This window comes from Hyperolius riggenbachi, chromosome 2, assembly GCF_040937935.1.
Source record: "Hyperolius riggenbachi isolate aHypRig1 chromosome 2, aHypRig1.pri, whole genome shotgun sequence".
NCBI classification, from domain to species: domain Eukaryota; kingdom Metazoa; phylum Chordata; class Amphibia; order Anura; family Hyperoliidae; genus Hyperolius; species Hyperolius riggenbachi.
The window spans coordinates 212015303-212040138 of record NC_090647.1 but is presented as its reverse complement, the minus strand read 5'-3'; the positions used below and the strand labels follow the sequence as shown (position 1 = coordinate 212040138).

Below are 24836 nucleotides of genomic sequence, written 5' to 3'. Positions count from 1 at the left end.
AAGACAACTGAAGTGAGAGGAATATGGAGGCTGCCATATTTATATCTTTTTAAACAATTCCAGTTGCCTGGCAGTCCTGCTGATCTTTCTGGCTTCAGTAATGTCTGAATCACACATCTGAAACAAGCATGCAGCTAATCTAGTAGGACTTAAATCGGACATACCTGTTCTGCATGCTTATTCAGAGTTTATGTATAAAGTATTAGAGGCAGGGGATCAGCAGGGCAGCAGGCATTTTGTATTGTTTAAAAATAAATAAATAAGGCAAACTCCATATCCTTCCCACTTCAGGTGTCCTTTAAAGTAATTTTTGTGGAGCAATGCAGCAGCTTATATATTATTGAATTATGTTGTACTTTTATGCAAATACACTTTTATATGTTATCATGCACAATGAATCTCAGCTGGAAAGCTTCCTTAAAATGAATTTTTGATAGAACATTCACATATTACTTGATTGCTTCTGTGTTTCTATGAACACAAGCAGATTTGTTTGCATTTCTTCCAGTGACTATTTGTCAGGCAGTTACTGAGATAGATAAGTCAGACAAGCCATTATATGTAACATCACCTCGTATGTTTTTATTACTATGAGGTTGAGTCAATAAAAGTTGTTAACATTTATTTTAAGTCCTATTTTTTAGTGCAGATGTATCCCATAATGTAATAATAATAGTGATGGATATATTGCTCATCTCAAATTTGTTTATTTTTCTTGTTTATCTTAAATAACCAGTGACAAATCGGCATATTCTGCTAGATCAGCTGCATGACCAACATGTGAGCTGATGAGGAGCAGGAAGTGACTCTGTGGCATGTGGATCTCCCTCTGCCATTTTCAGCTGCATCCTGTGCCTTTCAGTCAATGATGTCACTGCTGTAACTCACAAATGTATAAATATAAACAGCCTTCACATGGAGGTAGCCATGTGAAAATTAGAGACACACGTAGACTATGATGGTAGTACATATCTAGCTGGGTATTCTGCCTGATTTGTAAACTATATTCAAACTATGTTTAAGTTGTATTTTATCTGTATTTAAAGCCGGTGGCATTGGTTCGCTGCCCGTTTTGTTCTAGGTGCGCTAGATGGATGCAATGTGCTTTGATGATGTTTGGATATATTGGTGCTGTACTATTTTGTGCTTATAAATAAAGAATCTTTAAAAATATATATAAACAGCCTGCAGAGCTACATAACTTTGGTTGAAGATTGAAAAAAAAAAGAAGATGGAGGAATCGGCAGAGTCTTAAAGGACAACTTTAATGAGAAGAATATGGAGGCTGCCATATCTATTTCCTCTTAAACTAAACCAGTTACCTGGCAGCCCTGCTCATCTATTTGGCTGTAGAAGTATATAGAAGTATATGAATAACACCAGAAACAAGCATGCAGTTAAACTTGTAAGATCTGACAGTAATGTCAGAAACACCCGATCTGCTGCATGCTTGTTCAGGGTCTATGGCTAAAAGTATTAGAGGCAGAACATTAGCAGGATAGCCAGGCAACTGGTATTGCTTATAAGGAAATAAATATGGCAGCCTCCATATCCCTCTTGCTTTAGTTGTCCTTTAAGTGCCAACGGAGTTTAAAGAGAACCCGAGGTGGGTTTGAAGATTATTATCTGCATACAGAGGCTGGATCTGCCTATACAGCCCAGCCTCTGTTGCTATCCCAAACCCCCCTAAGGTCCCCCTGCACTCTGCAATCCCTCATAAATCACAGCCACGCTGCTGACAAACAGCTTGTCAGAGCTGGCTGTGTTTATCTCTATAGTGTCAGTCTGCTGCTCTCCCCGCCTCCTGCAGAACTCCAGTCTCCGCCTGCATCCCTTCCCTCCCTGCTGATTGGAGGGAAGGGACGGGGGCAGGGACCGGAGATATGCAGGAGGCGGGGGAGCAGCTGAGACTGACACTACAGATGTAAACACAGCCTCACAGCACGGCTGTGATTTATGAGGGATTTCAGAGTGCAGGGGGACCTTAGTGGGGTTTGGGATAGCAACAGAGGCTGGGCTGTATAGGCAGATCCAGCCTCTATATGCAGATAACATTCTTTAAACACACCTCGGGTTCTCTTTAAAGGACAACTGAAGTGAGAATAATATGGACGCTGCCATATTTATTTCCTTTTAAACAATACCAGTTGCCTGGCAGCCCTGCTGATCTATTTGGCTGTAGTAATGTTTGAATAACACCAGAAACAAGCATGCAGCTAATCTTGATCTGACAATACTGTCAGAAACATCTGATCTGCTGCATGCTTGTTCAGGGGCTATGTCTTGAAGAGAATCTGTATTGTTAAAATCGCACAAAAGTAAACATACCAGTGCGTTAGGGGACATCTCCTATTACCCTCTGTCACAATTTCGCCGCTCCTCGCCGCATTAAAAGTGGTTAAAAACAGTTTTAAAAAGTTTGTTTATAAACAAACAAAATGGCCACCAAAACAGGAAGTAGGTTGATGTACAGTATGTCCACACATAGAAAATACATCCATACACAAGCAGGCTGTATACAGCCTTCCTTTTGAATCTCAAGAGATCATTTGTGTGTTTCTTTCCCCCTGTTCTCATGCACTGAAGTTTCAGGCTGCTCTTTTCTTCCTGCAAACAGCTTTGTCCTTGTCTAATTCCTCAGTATGTGAAAGCCCAGCCAGCTCAGAGGACGATTTATCCAGCTTGTAAAATATAAGAGAGAAAAGAGAAGCTGCCCTAATCTAAATGATACACAGGCAGTGTGCATAGAGGGGCCTGGAAGGGGGAGTTCATAGCAGAACCACAACACTGAAGAACTTGGCAGCCTTCCAGACACAGGCCGACAAGTCTGACAGGGGAAAGATACATTGATTTATTACAGCGACTGTGATAGCAGAAAGTGCTGCAGTAAGCCAGAACACATTAGAATAGCTTTTGGAACTTGTAGGATGATAAAAAACAGGATACAATTTTTGTTACGGAGTCTCTTTAAAGTATTACGACAGAGGATCAGCAGGATAGTAAGGCAGCTGGTATTACTTAAATGGAAATAAATATGGCAGCCTCCATATCCATCTTATTACAGTTGTCCTTTAAGGCAAATTGTGCAGAGTGCCACTTTGCTATCAAGATTTCAGAAAAAAATGAAGAAGAATGAAAATGCCTAATGGGTCCTGGAAGACAAATCCCTAAGTCGTCTACCAACAAAAGGATGGCAGTGGATCCATAAAGTGATCTGTTTCATGAAACTTAAACAGTTTTAACAGTTTTTTTTTATTATGTTGTACACTTAGATAAATGGGTAAGATGAAAGCTCCACCTACCCAGTTACCCAGAAGAAAGTTGTTATCTGATCAGATAATCATATACTATAGTAACATAAACACCCCCTCTAATTACCAAGCAACCCCACTGGGCCGCAAGCCTGCCCAAGTAGCTTCTGTGTTCATCATCACTGGTTATGATGCTTTGTGAGGGTGGAAAAAAAGATCATGTGCTAATAAGCAAATAAGGCTGTATCACGGGTACATACTGGGTATTATTGCATGCTATACAGTATAGACACTGGACCATCAGATCAAAACAGGATTATTTATTTTAATGCAATGGCACTCATATAAATAAGTATAATAAGTATAATAAATACAGCACGGTGGCGTAGTGGTTAGCGCTCTCGCCTTGCAGCACTGGGTCCCCGGTTCGAATCCCAGCCAGGGCACTATCTGCAAAGAGTTTGTATGTTCTCTCCGTGTCTGCGTGGGTTTCCTCCGGGCACTCCGGTTTCCTCCCACATTCCAAAAACATACAGATAAGTTAATTGGCTCCCTCTAAAAATTGGCCCTAGACTACAGTACTTACACTACATAATATAGACATATGGCAATGGTAGGGATTAGATTGTTAGCTCCTTTGAGGGACAGTTAGTGACAAGATATATATATATATACACTGTACAGCGCTGCGTAATATGTCGGCGCTATATAAGTACTAAATAATAATAATAATAATAATAATATATATACAGTGGGGTGCGAAAGTTTGGGCAACCTTGTTAATTGTCTTGATTTTCCTGTATAAATCGTTGGTTGTTACGATAAAAAATGTCAGTTAAATATATCATATAGGAGACACACACAGTGATATTTAAGAAGTGAAATGAAGTTTATTGGATTTAAAGAAAGTGTGCAATAATTGTTTAAACAAAATTAGGCAGGTGCATAAATTTGGGCACCACAAAAAAGGAATGAAATAAATATTTAGTAGATCCTCTTTTTGCAGAAATTACAGCCTCTAACCACTTACTGTAGGATCCAATGAGAGTCTGGATTCTGGTTGAAGGTATTTTGGACCATTCCTCTTTACAAAACATCTCTAGTTTAACTCACACTACAGATTTCCAATTATATTCAGGTCTGGGGACTTGGATGGCCATTCCAGAACGTTGTACATGTTCCTCTGCATGAATGCCTTAGTGGAATTTGAGCAGTGTTTAGGGTCGTTGTCTTGTTGAAAGATCCAGCCCTGGCGCAGCTTCAGCTTTGTCACTTATTCCTGGACATTGGTCTCCAGAATCTGCTGATACTGAGTTGAATCCGTTCGCCCCTCAACTTTGACAAGATTCCCAGTCCCTGCACTGGCCACACAGCCCCACAGCATGATGGAACCACCCCCATATTTCAATGTAGGTAGCAGGTGTTTTTCTTGGAATGCTGTGTTGTTTTTCCTCCATGCATAACGCCCATTGTTCTGCCCAAATAACTCAATTTTAGTTTCATTAGTGCACAGCATCTTATTTCAAAATTAAGCTGGCTTGTCCAAATGTGCTTTAACATACCTCAAGTGGCTCTGTTCGTGCTGTGGGCAGTGAAAAGGCTTCCTCTTCATCACTCTAGCATACAGCATCTCCTTGTGTAAAGTGCGCATAATGGTTGAACGATGCACAGTGACTCCATCTGCAGCAATATGATGTAGGTCTTTGGTGCTGGTCTGTAGGTTGACTCTGACTGTTCTCACCATTCATCGCTTCTGTTCATCCGAGATTTTTGTTTGTCTGCCACTTCGAGCCTTAACTTGAAATGAGCCTGTGGTCTTCCATTTCCTCAAAATGTTCCTAACTGTGGAAAGAGACAGCTGAAATCTCTGAGACAGCTTTCTGTAACCTTACCCTAAACCATGATGGTGAACAATCTTTGTCTTCAAGTCATTTGAGAATTGTTTTGAGACCCCCATGTTGCTACTCTTCAGAGAAAATTAAAAGAGGAGGGAAACTTACACTTGACCCCCTTAAATACTCTTTCTCATAATTGGATTCACCTGTGTATGTAGGCCAGGTGTCACTGAGCTTAACAAGCCAATTTGAGTTCCAATAAATAGTTCTAAAGGTTTTGGAATGAATAAAATAGCAACAGTGCCCACATTTATGCAGCTGCCTAATTTTATTTAAACAATTATTGCGCACTTTCTGTAAACCCAATAAACAAAATTTCACGTCTCAAATATCACTGTGTGTGTCTCCTATATGATATAATTAACTGTCATTTTTTATCATAACAACCAACGATTTATACAGAAAAATCATGACGATTAACAGGGTTTGTTTTTTTTATAAAACTTGAAATCTGTAACAACGTGAGCAGGTGGAGTATTTCTCTTTAGCTAAAAAGTACCTACATTTTGACAATTGTGTGTGCGTGACTATAGCTTCCAAATACCAGCTATGTTCATATCTGTTAAGATGGAAATGTAAAAAACAAGCCCTGACCTCCAGGAATCAGCTGACATGAGACATGTGTACTGCTCTCTATAGATTTATCCACAATACAAAATTCACAAGGATCTATATACTGGAAAAAATGAATAATAATTTTTTCCTTTCACTAAATAATATTGAGAATTATGAAAATATTGATATGTCTGAGACTGTTGACTATTGATCCTGGTTACATGATGACATATGAAGACATATCAAGGATGTCTTTTTAAACTTTTTAACCTGGTAAATATTAATGTGGCGCTCCCAAGTGTACTTCCCTGAGACTAAATTATACAGAGTGCTTGGTGTCTTATAAAAGGCTGACACATCCACCCTCCCTCTCCTCCACGCAAGCTGTGTATATAGTTACATGTGAAGCCACAGAACTAGACTACAATGCAGTGAAACCAGTGCAGCATCATGATTTTGTCCTTCTTACCTGTACAAGGAAGATAATAAGAAAGTAAAAGTTTGCTATTCGTCGGAACTGCTCAAATAGGTTTTTCGGTACAAAGTTCCAGAATGTGTACTGAAAGAAAAAGAAGAGAAGTTCAAGACAAATGTTATCTATTAGGGTTTCTGAGAGGACCAAACAAATGATAGAATACACAATGATATATAAAGCAAGATTTTATACAAACTGCAGCAAGGTGAGAATGAAGCTGTTGCTGATGAAAATTGCTGGGTACCATTCTCTGTGTTGCCGAATTAAAATAAGACATAATTAAACTGCTTAACATTACAGAAATAACATTACAAATTTTGTTTTAATCCAGCCGGCGATATCACAAAGCAAACCTGCAACAAACCTGAGGGGCTTTTATCAGTAGTGCATCAACCAGCAACTATACTAGTTACAAGGAATAGGCTGCAAAACCAGTACTGAACTTTTGACTGTTCCTAGACAAACAACAAGTTTCAGCTCCTTTCTCTGGCTCCTCCCACATCTCCTTACAGTTTTGTATGTGTTGGCTGTGTTCAATCATAGTCCTGTAGGCATGCATTGGAGCTAAATTACTACAGTATAACTTTCATAATGTGTATGTTTGTCAGGGATCACTGATTGTTTTGACATGCATGTTTCACTTGAAGTAAAAAGGAACTTTAACCCAGGTTTGAATTTAATCCCAATCAGTAGCCGATACCCCCTTTGCTATGAGAAATAGTAACCTTTAGGCCCTGTTCATATTATGTGCGTGTGGAAAACGTGCAGAACGCATGTAGTAAACGCACTGGAAAAACGCATGCGTTTGTACGCGTTTGTACGCGTTTTTGTAATGCGTTTGTATGCGTTTTTTCCTTATGCGTTTTTGATCATACCTGGAAGAGTCAGCTACACTTCCGACGAGAAACGCACCTCCGAATACGCATACAAAAACGCATGCCATGCGTTTTTAGTGCGCGCCCATTGACTTTCATTATAATGCGTTTCTGTGCGCGACGCACAGAAATGCATCCAACTATGCGTTTCTGCCACGCATACGTTTGCCACGCGTATATGTGAACGAGGGCCATACCTTTGCATTGATTTTTCTGGCCCTCGCAAAACGCACACAAAACGCGTACCTTAAAAACGGACACAAACGCGTGCAGTGTGAACGGGGCCTTACTCAAATAGATAATCAGAGACATCTGTGTGGCTGATATTGTGTGAAACCCCTCCCCTCCCACAGTGTGATGTCAGGGCCATGACCCTGACAGCTGCTTGTCTGTGAACCTTATTGCATTGTGGGATATATATAAATATAACTTTTAAGGCTATTATATTGTTAGTGGGTGTGTTTATAAAATATGGCAGTTGGTACTGTCTGTTTTTTTCCCGTATCTGCCTGTAGTGAAGATGATTAACTGCAGACTCATGGGGATCAAACAAGGTGCCCATACAAATATGATTTATAGCCAAAAATGTGGGCACCTGCTATAAACGGATTTAGCGTTTTTGTGGTGTGTTTTTGTCGGGGAAGGCGGGGGGTGGTGGATTGGATGCTGTTGGTTAAGGTTAGGCGTTCATCAGAAGGGATTTAAGGTTAGGTGTGTACGTGTCTGTGAGTGTGTTCTGAGACTAAGGTTGGGGGTCAGGGGGTTTAGGTTAGGCATCAGAGGGGAGTGGCTAGGGTTAGGTATGTGGGGGGTTAGGGTCAGGTATTGGAGGGGGGTAGTTAGGGCTTTGGCAGGGGTGGTGGGGGTGGTTAAGGTTAGGCGGGGGGGGGGGCTTGTTAGGGTTTTGCACATGTAGAAGGAGGGTTCTGTGTGAGAACAGAGTTAGGTATAGCTGCAGTAAAATATTGGTCTCACCGATATCTTACTATCATAGTTTGCCCTTCATAATAGTAGTATATCTGTATATTTACCAATAATTTAATAGCTGATATTTCGGGTGCTCCACATTCCCAAGCCCCCTTTTTGCAAGTGTGCATAGAAAAAAACACCCTTGCACTGAATAACTACACAAGACCAAGGTTACTTTTATGTTTGGGACTATGCGTAACCCATTTCCAACATAAAAATATAATCATTGTATCTGATTCAATGATCAGTTTCTTCACGCAAAGTAATATAAAACTCTGAAATTTAGACATGCGTTAGTAGAATGTGATAGCCAAAATCTGCATGAGCAGAAATGAGGGTGCATAGTAACATTACACGCTATGTATAAGCAACAGAGGAGTAAACTAAACATTTATATCCTTTGTTTCCCAGAAACCATCTCAAGTGCTGCCGTTCCGGTATTATTCATTGTCTTGATTATTTGCCAACAAACAATTACGGCATACTTTTCTATATTCAGACATCATGTGTGGTGAAAGCTAGGCTGATGTAGCTAGAGGCAGTACACACCCTAGCTTGACATCAAGTTTGGAGGTGATCTTGTAACAACAAATTAAGCAATTAACCAATCAGCACAAATAAAAATGTCTTGTTTTGAAAATAATACCATAATTCGTTTTCTCCAGACAAGGACATCACCAAGCCCTTTACGACATCTAGTATAGTTGGTTATTGCCGTATATGTGCCCATCAAAAAAAAAATCATTGTTCTATCTGTTATAGTTTTTGAGATATTTAAGTCTTTATAAAGGTCATAAGTTCACCCAGACATGCACTGTTGTAGAGGGGCAAGGTGAACGTTTGACCTTTCTAAAATCTTTAAAATTTCAAAAACGATAAGGGCTGTTTCCCACTGAAATTCGCAGAAAAATCACAAATTGCGATTCTTCACTGATTTCGCTGCAATTTGTCACCATCGCTCCCAAAGATCTGTATGCGGCACTTTTGTGATCACAAACGCTGCAGTCTGAACTCTCCCATAGAGAGCCACTGCAATAGCGATTTGCCAATCACCGGCGATCAACAATTGCAGCACTAAACACTGTGGAATCACCCGCGTTGTGAAACAGCCCTAAACAATACAGTATAACGAAGTTCAAAATAAAAGGTTTCTTCAGTTATTGTTTTATATTGAAGTTAAAGTATATTTTTAAACATTGCTTCAACTGTCTATTGTGTTGGTAGAGGTACTTAATTCGTAATCCCATTTGCAAAGAAACATTTCATAGTGCATACATTCATCTGAAAAAACAGGATCGTGTATTGTATTTTTAAGTGCAGAATGCTGAGGTAAAACAGCAACATGTAATATAATTAGAAACAATAAAGAAAACATTATACTGTGACAGTTATGAATGTATTTTTATTAGCCGGATGTCTTCTTAAGACAAGAGTGTGTATTACTCACTACCAGCATTAGGCACTGCCTTTGTTGTTATGTTAGAAGCGGCAGCCCCCACGCCATACAGCCTGCACAGAAATAAAACCTTCCACTGCCAAAATGAGGAGAAGATGATCTGGCAAGTGATAAGGGGGATGAATTTGGCTACAAAAAGAATACATGCGTAAATGGACATGTTGGATTTTTTTTTAGCACATGCCAACACTTGATTTCAACAATTGGCAGCAAGACTCTACTCTTTAATGTTTGACAAAACCCCAATTTTGCTGTACTATTACATTCTGCTCGACTTAACTATTTCATCATACAAACAGCTTGGAAACTGTGAGGTGACACAATATGAACACCTGTCATAAAGGATACAGCTGAAGTTAAGTCTTGGCCAAAAAGGTACATTAGAGTACCTTAAGTAGTCCCTGCTGACGGCAATAAGTTACTCAGGAGAGAGGGTAACTGCTTTATGGATTACTAGTATACTTAATTCTATTGCAGAGACTGCAATTTAAAATCTGAGGAAATATGGAGCTATTTCTGCAGTGAGGAAAGTGCTAGGAAACCAGGAACTTAAGAAACAAAAAGAGCAAAATGCTTTACACGATGACACAAACAAATTTTTTTACGTGAATCAATACACACACTAACTGCTGCTATTCAAATACACCTGACACTAGCATTACTGTAAAAAACACTGGCCCATATGCAATTCACTTTTTCCCGAGTTCTCTCCTAAGGCCCGGTTCACATTAGAGTTTGCCAACAGAACCGGCCGTACGTGTAACGATCGGTTTTAGCACACAGAGAGAATCTGATTATTGGTGATCTGCAGTATCATCAAGAATACAGATATATACCCGATTATTGATGATCTGCAGAATCACCGATAATCCAAGTATAACTAACCTCTGGACACCTATATAGTGTGAGGGTTTGGTGCAACAGTAATGACTTTGAGTTGGACCACCCGAGGAGCAGGTGGTCTTTGGCAGTATGGGCAATACCGCCCTCTGGGAAGTGCGAAAACCTTCCAGCAGCCTAAGACCTCCAAAGAGGTGGAGCCCCAGGCTGATAGTAGGAAGGACCTGTGAGTGAGTGACACCTGAAAGGTGGATGTCACTAGCAGGTCTGGAGACTATCTCTAATGGAGAGAGATAGCTCTCAAGGTCAGGCAAGCCGGGTCGGCAACACACGGACAGACAAGGTACAGAGACAGAAGGCTGATTCGGTATCCAAAGGCAGGCAGGGTTGGCAACAGATAATCAGATATGCGTAGGTAGGTAATCAGAAAGCAGAGGGATAGTCAGAAATGCAATAGGTCATAACAGATATCAAAACAATGCCCAGTCTTGGGTGTGAGGTCCGTGGACTCAACATCCTGGAACTAGTCTGGAGTATAATATGATGAAACACAGTATTCCTAGTCTTGGGTGTGAGGTTCGTGGTCTCGACACCCTGGAACTAGTCTGGAGTATAACACAAAGATAATACAGAGTCCCTAATCTTGGGTGTGAGGTCCGTGGTCTCAACACCCTGGAACTAGTCTGAAGTATAACACAATGATAACACAGAGTCCCTAATCTTGGGTGTGAGGTCTGTTGTCTCAACACCCTGGAACTAGTCTGAAGTATAACACAATGATACACAGAAGTAATCTGGCTCAGTGTGAATTCCCAGGTCCTCCTGGTTCTAACACACTGTAGGATCTGACTAAGGTCTGAGTGCTTCCACGTAAGTGTTCGCAACGGCAGACAACCTGAGACTGACCAGCCTTAACTATATATAGAGCGGCGCTCTCCGGCGCCACCCATCAATGATCAACCAATAGTCACTTGCTCTGAGGTCAGCTAACCAACCTGGTCAGCCGATCCCTCCTTGGTTGTCATAAAGGTTCTGCCTCTCAGCGCGCGCGCGCGCGTATTCCTCAATCTGTGTGAACTAACAGACCCAGCCACACCAGACGCACGCTGCTGCGTGCAAACCGCCGCGCTGGACGCGGAATCAGCCGCCTTGCTGTCAGTACACGCGGCAGCTTTTCCGCGTTCTATTACAGTACGGTTCAGTCGTCTGCACCGCTGAGCGGACCAAAAGATGCTGCAGGACCCAATTTTCCGGACCACTTCGCTTAGCGGAATGGAAACTGAAGGTTTTGCAGCATATAGGAACCAATGAAAACGGATGTTTTACAACACAAGAGCTGTAAAACTGATCGTTTTCACCGGATTCAGATGGCCGGATCTGTATGTCTGGTTCCATAAAAAAACACTAACGTGAATTATAAATTATATTTTTAAACTTGAAAAATGCTTTTTAACCTTTTCACCTCGAAGGGTTTTTCCTCTCGAAAACCAGAGCAATTGTCACCCGTCAGCGCTCCTTCCATTCATTCACCTATTGTAATAGAACGCGGAAAAGCCGCCGCGTGTACTGACAGCAAGGCGGCGGATTCCGCGCCCAGCACGGCGGTTTGCACGCAGCAGCGTGCATCTGGTGTGGCTGGGTCTGTTAGTGCACACAGATTGAGGAATGCGCGCGCGCGCTGAGAGGCAGAACCTTTATGACAACCAGGACAGAGAAGAGGAGGAGGAAGCGAGCAGTAGCCGGAGGGGGGCCCGAAGTGGTACCAAGAAGGACCCACGAGCTGGAGGAGGTGGTGAGAGCCCGCAGGGCAGAGTATCTTATCTGTGCATATGAGGGAAGCGGAAACGCTGTGTTGGACAGGCGCTAGCCCGCTGCATGTTATTGAACTTTCCCAAAGCCTCACAGCCTGGCTAACTTAAGTGGTCGCTTATGCTTACTAAACCCCCCCCCCCCCCCCCCTGCATGGACTAACACTATTGCATGCTAACCCTCACTCCCCCTGAATTAACTTCATACGAGAAAATGTATGACAAGACAGCATAGTAAATGATTGAAGCGTTTATATGTGAAGATCACCTAGTGTGGATCTGGGATTTATCACTATAGACTGCACGCAGAATTAACATGGAACTGGATCTTAAAGAGAACCCGAGGTGTGTTTAAAGAATGTTATCTGCATACAGAGGCTGGATCTGCCTATACAGCCCAGCCTCTGTTGCTATCCCAAACCCCACTAAGGTCCCCCTGCACTCTGCAATCCCCCATAAATCACAGCCATGCTGTGAGGCTGTGTTTACATCTGTAGTGTCAGTCTCCGCTGCTCCCCGCCTCCTGCATAGCTCCGGTCCCTGCCCCCGTCCCTTCCCTCCAATCAGCAGGGAGGGAAGGAATGCAGGCGGGGACTGGAGATCTGCAGGAGGTGGGGAGAGCAGCAGACTGACACTATAGAGATAAACACAGCCAGCTCTGACAAGCTGTTTGTCAGCAGCGTGGCTGTGATTTATGAGGGATTGCAGAGTGCAGGGGGACCTTAGGGGGGTTTGGGATAGCAACAGAGGCTTGGCTGTATAGGCAGATCCAGCCTCTGTATGCAGATAATATTCTTCAAACCCACCTCGGGTTCTCTTTAAAGAGAATCTGTATTGTTAAAATCGCACAAAAGTAAACATACCAGTGCGTTAGGGGACATCTCCTATTACCCTCTGACACAATTTCGCCACTCCTCGCCGCATTAAAAGTGGTTAAAAACTGTTTTAAAAAGTTTGTTTATAAACAAACAAAATGGCCACCAAAACAGGAAGTAGATTGATGTACAGTATGTCCACACATAGAAAATACATCCATACACAAGCAGGCTGTATACAGCCTTCCTCTTGAATCTCAAGAGAACATTTGTGTGTTTCTTTCCCCCTGCAGCTATCTTCCACTGAAGTGTCAGGTTGTTTCTTCCTACAGAGTGCAGACACCAGACAGCTCTGCCTGTATGTAATTCCTCAGTATGTGAAAGCCCAGCCAGCTCAGAGGAGGATTTATCCAGCTTGTAAAAGAGAAGAGAGAAGAGAGAAGCTGCTCTAATCTAAATAATACACAGGCAGTGTGCAGAGAGGGGCCTGGATGGGGGAGATGCATCACAGAACCACAACACTGAAGAACTTGGCAGCCTTCCAGACACAGGCCTGACAAGTCTGACAAGAGAGAGATAAGTTGATTTATTACAGAGATGGTGATAGTAGAACGTGCTGCAGTAAGCCAGAACACATTAGAATAGCTTTTGGAACTTGTAGGATGATAAAAAACAGGATGCAATTTTTGTTACGGAGTCTCTTTAAGACATAGCCTATACATCAGGAAGACAATATACAATCTGGAACTCCCGGGAGTATATCTCTGTGTTTGATTGATGTGAATGGTTGTGCAGTGTGAGTGACACGGCCGGCTGTGTATGCTAGGCTGGTACACAATCTTAGGCTCGTTTTTATGGGGGTTTATATGGGGGGTTTTGAATGCAGACATTCAATAAAATGAAGTGTGTTCTTTGAGACTAAGTGAAACAGTTCCTTTGTTCAAGTTAACCCTTATCACTTTTAGGCTCCCCCTTATTTTTTGGGTTATTACACTTTTCACATATATTGATGGGCGCTGGATACCATTACAATTGTTTATGACAACCAAGGAGGGATCAGCTGACCAGGTTGGTCAGCTGACCTCAGAGCAAGTGACTATTGGTTGGTCACTGATGGGTGGCGCCGGAGAGTGCCGCTCTATATATAGTTACTGCTGGTCAGTCTCAGGTTGTCTGCCGTTGCGAACACTTGCGGGAAAGCACTCAGACCTTAGTCAGATCCTACAGTGTGTTAGAACCAGGAGGACCTGGGAATTCACACTGAGCCAGATTACTTCTGAGTATCATTGTGTTATACTTCAGACTAGTTCCAGGGTGTCGAGACCACGGACCTCACACCCAAGATTAGGGACTCTGTGTTATCATTCTGTTATACTTCAGACTAGTTCCAGGGTGTTGAGACCACGGACCTCACACCCAAGATTAGGGACTCTGTGTTATCATTGTGTTATACTTCAGACTAGTTCCAGGGTGTTGAGACCACGGACCTCACACCCAAGATTAGGGACTCTGTATTATCTTTGTGTTATACTCCAGACTAGTTCCAGGGTGTCGAGACCACGAACCTCACACCCAAGACTAGGAATACTGTGTTCCATCATATTATACTCCAGACTAGTTCCTGGGTGTTGAGACCACGGACCTCACACCCAAGACTAGGCATTGTTTTGATATCTGTTATGACCTATTGCATTTCTGACTATCCCTCTGCTTTCTGATTCGGTACCTAAGCATATCTGATTATCTGTTGCCAACCCTGCCTGCCTTTGGATACCGAATCAGCTTTTTGTCTCTGTACCTTGTCTGTCCGTGTGTTGCCGACTTGGCTTGCCCGACCTTGAGAGCTATCTCTCTCCATTAAGAGATAGTCTCCAGACCTGCTAGTGACATCCACCTTTCAGGTGTCACTAACTCACAGGTCCTTCCTACTTTCAGCCTGGGGCTCCACCCCTTTGGAGGTCTCAGGCTGCTGGAAAGTTTTCGCACTTCCCAGAGGGCGGTATCAATCATACTGCCAAAGACCTCCTGCTCCTCGGGTGGTCCGACTCAAAGTCATTACTGTTGCACCAAACCCTCACACTATATTGGTGTCCAGAGGTTAGTTATACTTGGTTTATCGGTGATTCTGCAGATCATCAATAATCAGGTATATATCTGTATTCTTGGTGATACTGCGGATGACCAATAATCAGATTCTCTCTGTGTGCTGACACCGATCGTTACACCTATAACTTTATTACTACTTATCGCAACAAACAATCTATATCTTGTTTTTTTCTCCACTGATTAGGCTTTCTTTGGTGGGTACTTTTTGCTAAGAATAATTTTATTCTAACTCAGTTTTAATGGGAATAATAAGAAATAAATTTAAAAAATTCATTATTTCTCAGTTTTCGGCCATTATAGTGTCAAAATAAAACACGCTACCGTAATAAAAACGTTTAAAATTTTTTCCTAGTACAATGTATGGCGCCAATATTTTATTTGGAAATAAAGGTGCATTTTTTAAGTTTTGCATCTATCCCTAATTACAAACCCATAATTTATAAAGTAATTGTAGTATACAGTTTTTGTATACATATTAAAAAAGTTCATTCCCCAAGGTAACTATCCATGTATTTTTTTTATTTGTAATTTTTTTTTAATAAAAAAAAAAAAAAACGTAACTTTAGGGGAGTGTGAGAGGTCAGGAGTTAATAAAAAAAAAAAAAAAAGTAACTAGGGATGATAAGCTAAAAAAAAAAAAAAAAAAAGGTTGGGGGGGGGGGATGTAATATTACAATTTGGCCACAAGTTGTCCTCAGTGGTGACTTCAGCTCCGTAGTACGGAAACGGAAGCACTACGCACACGGGATTCATGAATGCCAGAGCCGTTTGAATAGACGGCTGCAGCCATTCACACAGAGAATTTGTTTTCCCATTCATTGATCTAGTGGCAGGTGATCGGCGGTAATGAGTGCTCGGAGGGGGGGGGCGCGGCGGGAGGTACGTAGTAGCTACGTCCCTGCACAGAGTTGTGGCATTTAGCAAGGACGTAGTTACTCATCCAGGGGGTGGTGAAATGGTTAAGCCACCAGAAAGCAAGAAAATACTCGAAATAATTTTAATATTAGTTTTTCACCTACTTTTTGGTACTTTTGTAGGTAAAAAGTGCTGGAAAACTATTTTAAATGGAAGATGAAAAATTATCTCCTAGGAGAAAACTCAGGTGAAAAAAGTGAATTGCATACTTATATGGCCGTCCATATAAATTCTATTGTAATGTACATATTTCTTGAAGGAAGTATAAGCCAAATCTAACCTTTCATTTTGCTGGTACTAAAGCCTTTTTCAGAGGCTGAATAAACGTCAATACTGTTCTTTCCTTGTGAAAATGTCTATAGCTATCCGCATGACAGCAAACACTATGCTATTTATCTTTCACGGCATGACTGAACCTGACAGTGCAGTGATGACCAAGCACATAATGGATAATATAGAGATTTCTGACAGTGCACTACAGCAGGCTCATATAGTAAGGTACTGAGAAGAGAACCACAAATGATAAAAGCTTAAATTGGCTATACACCATATTAAATAATCCAACGTCTAAAGTATGATATGTACATCCAATCAATTAAAGCTGGTCAGTTGGTTTACCAGGTATGTCTCTTTTATTAGCATATCAAAGAAGCACTTAATAGTTAATAATGATATAAAAAAAAACCTCCATAGCATCCCACAGGAACAAGAAATTAGCATCTGAACAAACAAACATGCTACACTTAAAGATAAACCGTAACCAAGAAATTAACTTCATCCCAATCAGTAGCTGATACCCCCTTTCCCATGAGAAATCTATTCCTTTTCTCAAACGGATCATCAGGGGGCTCTGTATGGCTGATTTTGAGGTGAACCCCCTCCCATAGTGTGATGTCAGCACCTCACAGCACTGAGGTACTGACATCACACTGTGGGAGCCTTGTTGCACTGTGGGAAATAACAGCTGTTTACAACTGCCAAAAAAGCAAGCAGCATCTCCTTCCAGTGACATCACCTGCCAGCAGTAAAAATGTCACCTTGTGATAAATGTCTGAATGTAAATCAGGGAGAGGATTTTACAATTGGCAAACACTGACTAAATCATTTATACATAATTATTGTAAAAATTAAGCACCTGTTTTATTACATTATTTTCACTGGAGTTCCTCTTTAACATGAATAGGGTGCTATTTTCTGTTCTAGTCAGGTGATACAGCTTACAGCTTTTAATCATGTTTAATGCCATTTTATATCTGCTTTTGAAGGATTTTTTTCAAGGCAGTACAGTGCTGTCTTACTCTTTCTCATAAGTTTTCGCCAAGCTGATATCTTCACATTATAAAATAAAATGCACTTTAACCTCCTGATTGGTATGGCCGACACTGTGTCGGGCAAGAAAGCAGTATGCCCGACACAGTGTCGGGCATGCCACTCAGGAGGTTTCCCTAGCTACAGGAGCCACAGAGTATACGTTAGCTAGGTGTAAGGGCTCCTGTACACTGTAGGCAGCAATAGGGATGTTACTAATAGTGTCCCCAACCTCCGATCCCTCCCCCCCAATACCCCCGATCAAGCCACTTACTCACCAAGCCTTGTTCCTGTGATTGCAGCAGCCTCCCTGCACAGCTGCGGTATTCTCTGATGTAAAGTCAGAATGGGCAGCCCGGAAGCAGCCTTCCTCACTGAGTATCACGCATGCTCAGTGGGAAGTTAGACATTATTTACCTGAAATATCTCCGCTTCTGCACCACGTACACTCCCGAAATTTTCAGGGAAGGGAGGGGACCCCCAGGTCTAGCTCTGTGTCGAATTGCAGCCCCCAAGCCCTGCTAGTTCCCGAGATAGGTTTGCTGCAATCAGTCTCGGGAACCAGTGGGGCTCGAGGGCTGCAATTCGGCACAGAGCTAGATCTGGGGGTCCCCTCCCTACCCTGAAATTTTCGGAAGTGTACGTAGTGCGGAAGCGGAGATATTTAGGACGTTTTACATGGCTGCACAATTTAATGGGACACAGGCTCCTACTGCGCATGCGGGGCTGCCCATTCTGACACTACACCGGCATGAGGAGGATCGGGACTGTTGCCATGACGTCAATGACGGCATGATGACGTCATGACGCTGCTCAGTCCCGATCCTCTCAGGATACCGGAGCTGTGCAAGGAGGCTGCTGCGATCGCTGGAACAAGGCTTGGTGAGTAAGCGATTAAGTTGAAAATTGAATGGTGTAGGGTAGATTGTCAATTATTTGATTTATAGACACATTTTTTTTTTTATAATTGGGGACAAATTTAACATGTGTGATACATTAGTCAGATTTTTCAAATGTTATAATCAATCAGAAAAATGTATTGTAATTTTTAAATTGAAAAGAAATATAAAAAACGGTATTATATGTGACCATCTTTGATTCAGAAAAAAAATCTGAGCGCATTTGTGTTGCCTTGTGAATAGATTAGCCAGGTCTGGTGGACTGGTGGGCTGAGAGCAGTCACTGTGTGTGGTTGGTGTATCAGTAAAATGTGGATTCCATTACTCTATTGTGGTATTTGTGCATCTGTACTCTGCAACTCATCCTACCTGAGGACTCTGTTATACATCTTCACAGATTACTGCGCTTATTGAATTATAGCAGGAGCAGTCAGGCAGCGCATATTTCAACATTTCTTGGTATGATTTCTGCCCTTTATATGGCAGTCTGCATGTTAAATAAATGAACCCTCAGCTCTCATTATTCTATTACCAAATAATAACCTTGAAAATTGCTTGATGATGAGATACATGATGAATTAATGACCCATACGGTCACACTGGTTGCAAATAATGGCCCGCTACTTCATTACATTAGAAGGCGTATGGTAGATCATAACTTGGACAACACCTGGGCAAAACTTCTCTGCAGTCATTGCATTTCTCTATCAATTATATTTTAAACGATAATATTATTAGTTAATTCAATAGACGTCTGTCCAACAGACACAAAATAAGATAAAGGATGCCAGAACACAGTGATTTTCTTATTACCTATGCATGGCTACAGCATTTAATAGCAGTAGAGCAATCAGCTGAGTGCACAGCTGTGTCTGCTTTCATTAGTGACATTAAGAGAATGCAAAACATCTCATTAGCAAAATATCGGACAACTCCTTCTACTCATTCAATAATTATCACCAATTACAAAGCCTGAAACAATAGAACAGAAGATGAAATACCAGCGGTAGGTATTGCAAAGTACATATAAATAAGAAAATTAATGCTAATCAAATTTAAAAGAAATCTGACAGCTGACTGCTGTAAAGAAACTTGCAGTCTGCTGCAGCTTTTAGCTAGTCACATGATCAGCTGAGCAGCCAAAGGAAACAATATAAGCTGTTTCACACTAAAAGTGCATTTAGGGCCCATTCACACTCATTTAGGGGCGCTAGCAAAATTGCAGAGTTTTTTTTTCTTGCATATGTTTCACTGTACAATTTTGTGATTTTTGAGTGATTGCGATTCAGGTTTTTTAACATTGCAATTGCGATTGCTCTAAAATCGCTAAAAAGTGCTGCATGCACTGCGTTTGCATTTACTGCGAATCGCCATTGATTGCAACAGTGAGATCACTGCCATATACTTTTAACTACACTAGCGATTTTGAAAGCGGTAGTGATTGACGGCGATTCAGCGATTAGTGGTAAATGCCCCCAAAAATCGCCCCCCCAGTGTGGATGGGCCCTTAAGCGGATTTCTGATTGCCAGTGTTTTGAAAAGTGCAAAGACAATAAAATCTTATGGCTGTTTCACAACAGAATCATTTTTATCAAAATCGTACTCTGTGTAGCATAGACTGCGATCGTGTTATGAGTTGTAAAGGAAAATCACTGTGGAAACACTAAGCGATTGGGATTAGGATTATTTATGTGAAACAGCCCTAATGGATAGGGACGTCACATCAGAAGCTGATTGATTAGTCATTTTCAGCAATATCATTGACAATTTACTCAGCTACAAAGTTCTGGGTCATGACTGCTGACAAACCAACTAACTTGTTTATAGGTCATTATATAACATGTATAAAGTGTCTGCTTGTAACGATTGGTGTCAGCACACAGAGAGAATCTGATTGTTGATGATTTGCAGAATCATCAACAATACAGATGTATTCTTGATTATGGATGATCTGCAGAATCACCAATAATACAAGTATGACTAACCTCTGGACACCTAATGAGTAAAGTGCTAGATGAACTGAAGGCTATCTCCCGAGGAGCGGGAGATGTAAACGGCTTGGCCAAGAGCCACCTATCTCCTAGATAGTGAGAACCTGGTAACCAGGGATAATGATATCAGATGTTAAACTGTACTGCAGCCAGAGTAAGTGACCACTGGCTGCTAACAGGCTGGACTCTCTGAGGAGCAGGAGTCCTGGTTGCAGCTGACACCTGGTGGAAAGGTGTTACTGCTAGTACAGATAAACTGAGCACTCAGGGAGAGTAACAGCTAGAGTGGTCAGGCAGGCCAGGTCGGCAACACACAAGCAGATCAGGTACAGAGAGAGAGAGAGAGAGACTGATTCGGTAACCGGGTACAGGCAGGGTCTGGCAACAGGTAGGCAGATATGCAGAGGTACCGAATCAGAAAGCAAGAGAAAGGTCGACAGAGCAAATGGTCATAACATATAAGTATAACAAAGTCCTAGACTGGGGTGTGAGTTCCTTGGTCTCGACACCCTGGAACTAGTCTAGAGTATGACACAGTAATAGCACAATGTTCCTAAGCTTGAGTGTGTGGTCCTTGGTCACAACACCCTGGAACTGGTCTAAAGAATAACACAGCAAAGACACAGTATCCCTAAGCTTGGGTGTGAGGTCCTTGGTCACAACACCCTGGAACTGGTCTAAAGTATAACACAGCATTGACACAGTATCCCTAAGCTTGGGTGTGAGGTCCTTGGTCACAACACCCTGGAACTGGTCTAAAGTATAACACAGCAATGACACAGTATCCCTAAGCTTGGGTGTGAGGTCCTTGGTCACAACACCCTGGAACTGGTCTAAAGTATAACACAGCATTAACACAGTATCCCTAATCTTGGGTGTGAGGTCCTTGGTCACAACACCCTGGAACTGGTCTGAAGTATAACACATCAATGACACAAACGTAATCTGGCTAAGTGTGAATTCCCAGGTCCTCCTGGTTCTAACACACTGTGAGATCTGACTGGTCTGAGTGCTCACACGTTAGTATTCGCAACGGCAGACAACCAGCAACTGACAGGCAAGAAGTATATATAGTGCAGCGCTCCTCAGCGCCGCCCAGTCCCACTCAGCCAATCACCCACTGCACTGGGATCGGCTGATCGTCCTGATCAGCTGATCCCTCTCCTATTGGCATAAAGGTCCTGCCTCCTAGCGCGCGCAGCTCTCCATCTGTGTGCACTACTAGGCTCAGACAAACCAGACGCATGCTGCTGTCCGGAAACCGCCGGTCTGAACGCAGAGACAGCCGCCCCGCTGTCAGACCGCGCGGCGGTGTCTCCGCAATCCATTACACTGCTGCTGGTAGATTAATAAAACCAATTCAACAGTCCATATGTAATGAACAGGGGGATAACTGATTTGTAATGCTGTGTTGGACATGGTGTACAGCATTTGCAGGAAATGAAAAATATATTAAAGGTGGAATCTGTGTAACGGCTCAAACCCACTAGTAGCCTTTTCTAAGTGTCAGTGATTTGAAAAGCTCTTCCTAATGCTATGTGGGATTTTTATAAAATCACATTGCTCAGTTTGGAATCACACCCATAGCATTACATCAGAGAGCTTTACAAATCAAAAGCGCTCAGAAAAGGCTTGGTAATGTACTGCTGGTGGGTTCCAGGCCTCAGCCAGAGAATACTACTGTTAGGGTATAATTGTGTAATTATCATCATTGCTTTCTATTGTCTGTGGGGTTTATTCTACAATATTTGCCATTACAGAACATTAGACCAGGTGCTAAGCAACATCCAGGGGAAGTAGTGTGCTGAAAAACACCAGGGACCAAATGAAATGTTCATCAGCAAATACTCCAAGGAAAGGCTGAGGTTTAGTGCAGTCTGTTCATTGTCCTCTACTGTATGGGTGTTCATTGATACCTCAATCTATGACAGAACCATTGTCACGTACATTATCTGTCACAGGTACTTTAAATGGGGCAGGAATATTGAAAAACTGGGCACAAGGGCATGAGGAACGTTATTGAGATCCACCATCAAGTTCTGTGGAAGGCTCACTTGGACAGAACAGATGGCTCCCCATGCTCTCTCTCCCACCACTGTAGCTGTAGGGGTGGCCCTTAGGCATGTGCCATCTGTGTATGTGCACAGGGCCACCACTCCCAGAGAGGGCCACCACATGTGCTCACTGAGGGATGACCTGGTCACTATGGCTGCACACGTCACTGCCAGTGCCTCACCTCACTGCAGCGTAGCAGATCACAGTGACGCCACGTCCATGTGCTATGCAGCACCTCTGTGTGCCACTAGTAAAGGCATTGTTTGCAGCCTAGTCGCCGGGAGGTTCTCCCCACCAACCATGCCCCGGCAGCATGGAGAAAGGATGCCACATGCTGGGGCAGAGGCAAAATGCAGTGGCAAATTTCAGCAAAAGTTAAACATTTGTGTCATGAGCAGAAGGCTATGCTATGCAGTGTCCGCAACGGACGTGGCCATTTACCGTGCATAACATACCATACTGACATTGGTGGGCGAAGGGGGGGCTGATTCTTTCTCTGCCCATGGCCACAAGAGCCTAGAGCCCTCCCAGTAGCTGAATCTTACACCTCTCTGAAACCCTGTTCATGCCACATAATAACCATGTGTTGCCTTTACTCAGAGGTCTATGGCTTTTCTTCAGGACCTCAGGCTTCCCGGTCTCCAGCGGTGATGAGTGGCAGAGAGGGAAGCAAAGACAGGAAGTGGCGCTCTTCTTCAGATTCCTGACAATGCTGAAGCAATGTGATTGCTTTTAAGAACTTTTTTTTTTCTTTTTTACTAATCTTATTAAACTTATTTTATATAATGTTCTATTAAATGCATACAAACAGCTGTGCTTCAAAGGACATCTGAGGTGAAAATAAACTGCTGAGAAAAACAATTATATCTATCCTCAGTCTCCTAAAAATGACTTTTTTTTTTTAGATATCCCACTGTTTTATTTTATATTTCAATTTAGTTTTTAAGTTTTTACTGTTTCATTGTCTCTGCTCAATAACACCTTCATTTTAGGTATGTCAGAGCTCAAATCTATGAATTATTGACCCTTTTTATCTCTTTCCTGCTCTAAAAAGCCATTTACTGGCAGGAAAGTGTTTTATGGCTGTAATCACTTAAAATTGAGGGTTATGCTATAGTCTGACCCAGACTGACCCGGGCAGAAATTGTCACTTGCATATCTGATATTTACCTATTTCAGGCAGAGAAAGAAAAAAAAAGGATCACAGCCTAGTTATTTGTGTTCTTGGCACTGTACATACACATGTTTATCTCAACATGTATTGTCACCTCAATTTAATTTAGGCCTTAACGTAGACTTGAACTCTTGCACAGGACAGAAGGAAAATATACAGAAATGCACCCTGTATGTATTTAGAGAGTTTAGCCTGTCTAATTCCCCATCATCTGTGACTAATCACAAGTGTAATTTGATCTCTCAGCTGTGTCAGCTCAGGAATTGGGCAGAGCAGCTAATTTGTAAACACAAGATGTTAACCCTATATCTGCTTCCTCGCTCGAAAGCAGGAAGTAGACACACTGCGGGTTTATTGCAGGGTTTGTATCAGCTGTAACAAAGAAATGTTTTTCTTTAAAGGTTGTTATGCTATTACTTATCTTTTAGGAGCATAGAGGACGTTTGTAGTTCAGTTCCGCTTAAAACTATTTTTCAAACTGCATATTATCTTTTTAACCTTACTGATTGTAATCAATTTTACTCCGATATCATTTTATAGTTCAATTCTGATGGCAAAGCAAAGGACAAATTTACCTCAAATGCTCTTTTCTGTTGATGAGAGAAAAGCATTGCAGAATTCTGCTCAAGTGTAATCCAATAAAGAAAAGAATTATTACGAGAGCAGTTTTCTGTTCCAAGTCTGATAAGCAGATGCTCAGCCACCCAGCAGTAAGTGCATAAACAGAGGAGAAACGCAGCATAGATACAGAAGGTTCCAGCCAGGTAACCACACAAGTGACTTGATGTAGATGAGTAAACAATCTTACCTTTGAGGAGACTATCCTGTTATCTGGATACCTCTGTGGAATGTAAGCTTCAGTGCCAGGAGGAGGCTCTTTGTGGCCAACATAAATAGAACGATTGTCTACCCAATTCTCTTCTCCAGCACACTAGAAAGAAAAACAAGGGTTTTAAGTTCACAGTAAAGTTGGGAATGACATATCACAGAGGCACAAAAAGACATTTGTTTAGAGGTTCAGAGCAGATATGGGACACAACTTCTGCCCCCCTTCAAGCTGATCAGTAAGTATACATAAGGTGAGGGACAGAAACACAGAGGCAAGGGGGGCAATGGGGGGCAGAAGTCTGAGCGGAGGGACAGAAGGCTGCACAGGGGGATAGAAGGCTACACAGGCGGTGGCCAAGAAGGCTACAGAGGGACACCTTCTGACCGCAAGATGCAGGGACTCCTCCCCCCCTCCTCAACCCCCCCCCCCCTTTCCCCCCTCACACACACACACACTTTTGGGAAGAAAAAGTGCATCTTATGTTCTGAAAAATACGGTAATTTTAAAAAGAATAAAGGGAACTTCAGGAATCCCCCAAAATGAGATGGATTATCCCAAAACCTGTTAGTAAGACATTTGTTGCTGTCCGATTAATAATAAAGACAGTCACTCAGGTTACA

General features: G+C 42.1%; 1 protein-coding gene across 8 annotated transcripts in view; it reads right to left on the bottom strand.

The window, feature by feature from the left end:
- The window catches only part of ATP11A (ATPase phospholipid transporting 11A), a 230613-nt gene that overhangs the window by 118169 nt on the left and 87608 nt on the right, over positions 1-24836 (bottom strand). For all 8 annotated transcript variants that reach the window (XM_068268061.1, XM_068268060.1, XM_068268064.1 and 5 more), the window contains exons 2-3: positions 24196-24318; positions 6171-6260 (exon numbers count right to left, since the gene is read on the bottom strand). In XM_068268061.1, coding sequence (XP_068124162.1) covers positions 6171-6260; positions 24196-24318 — 213 coding nt within the window. The remainder of the gene's footprint in view (positions 1-6170; positions 6261-24195; positions 24319-24836) is intronic.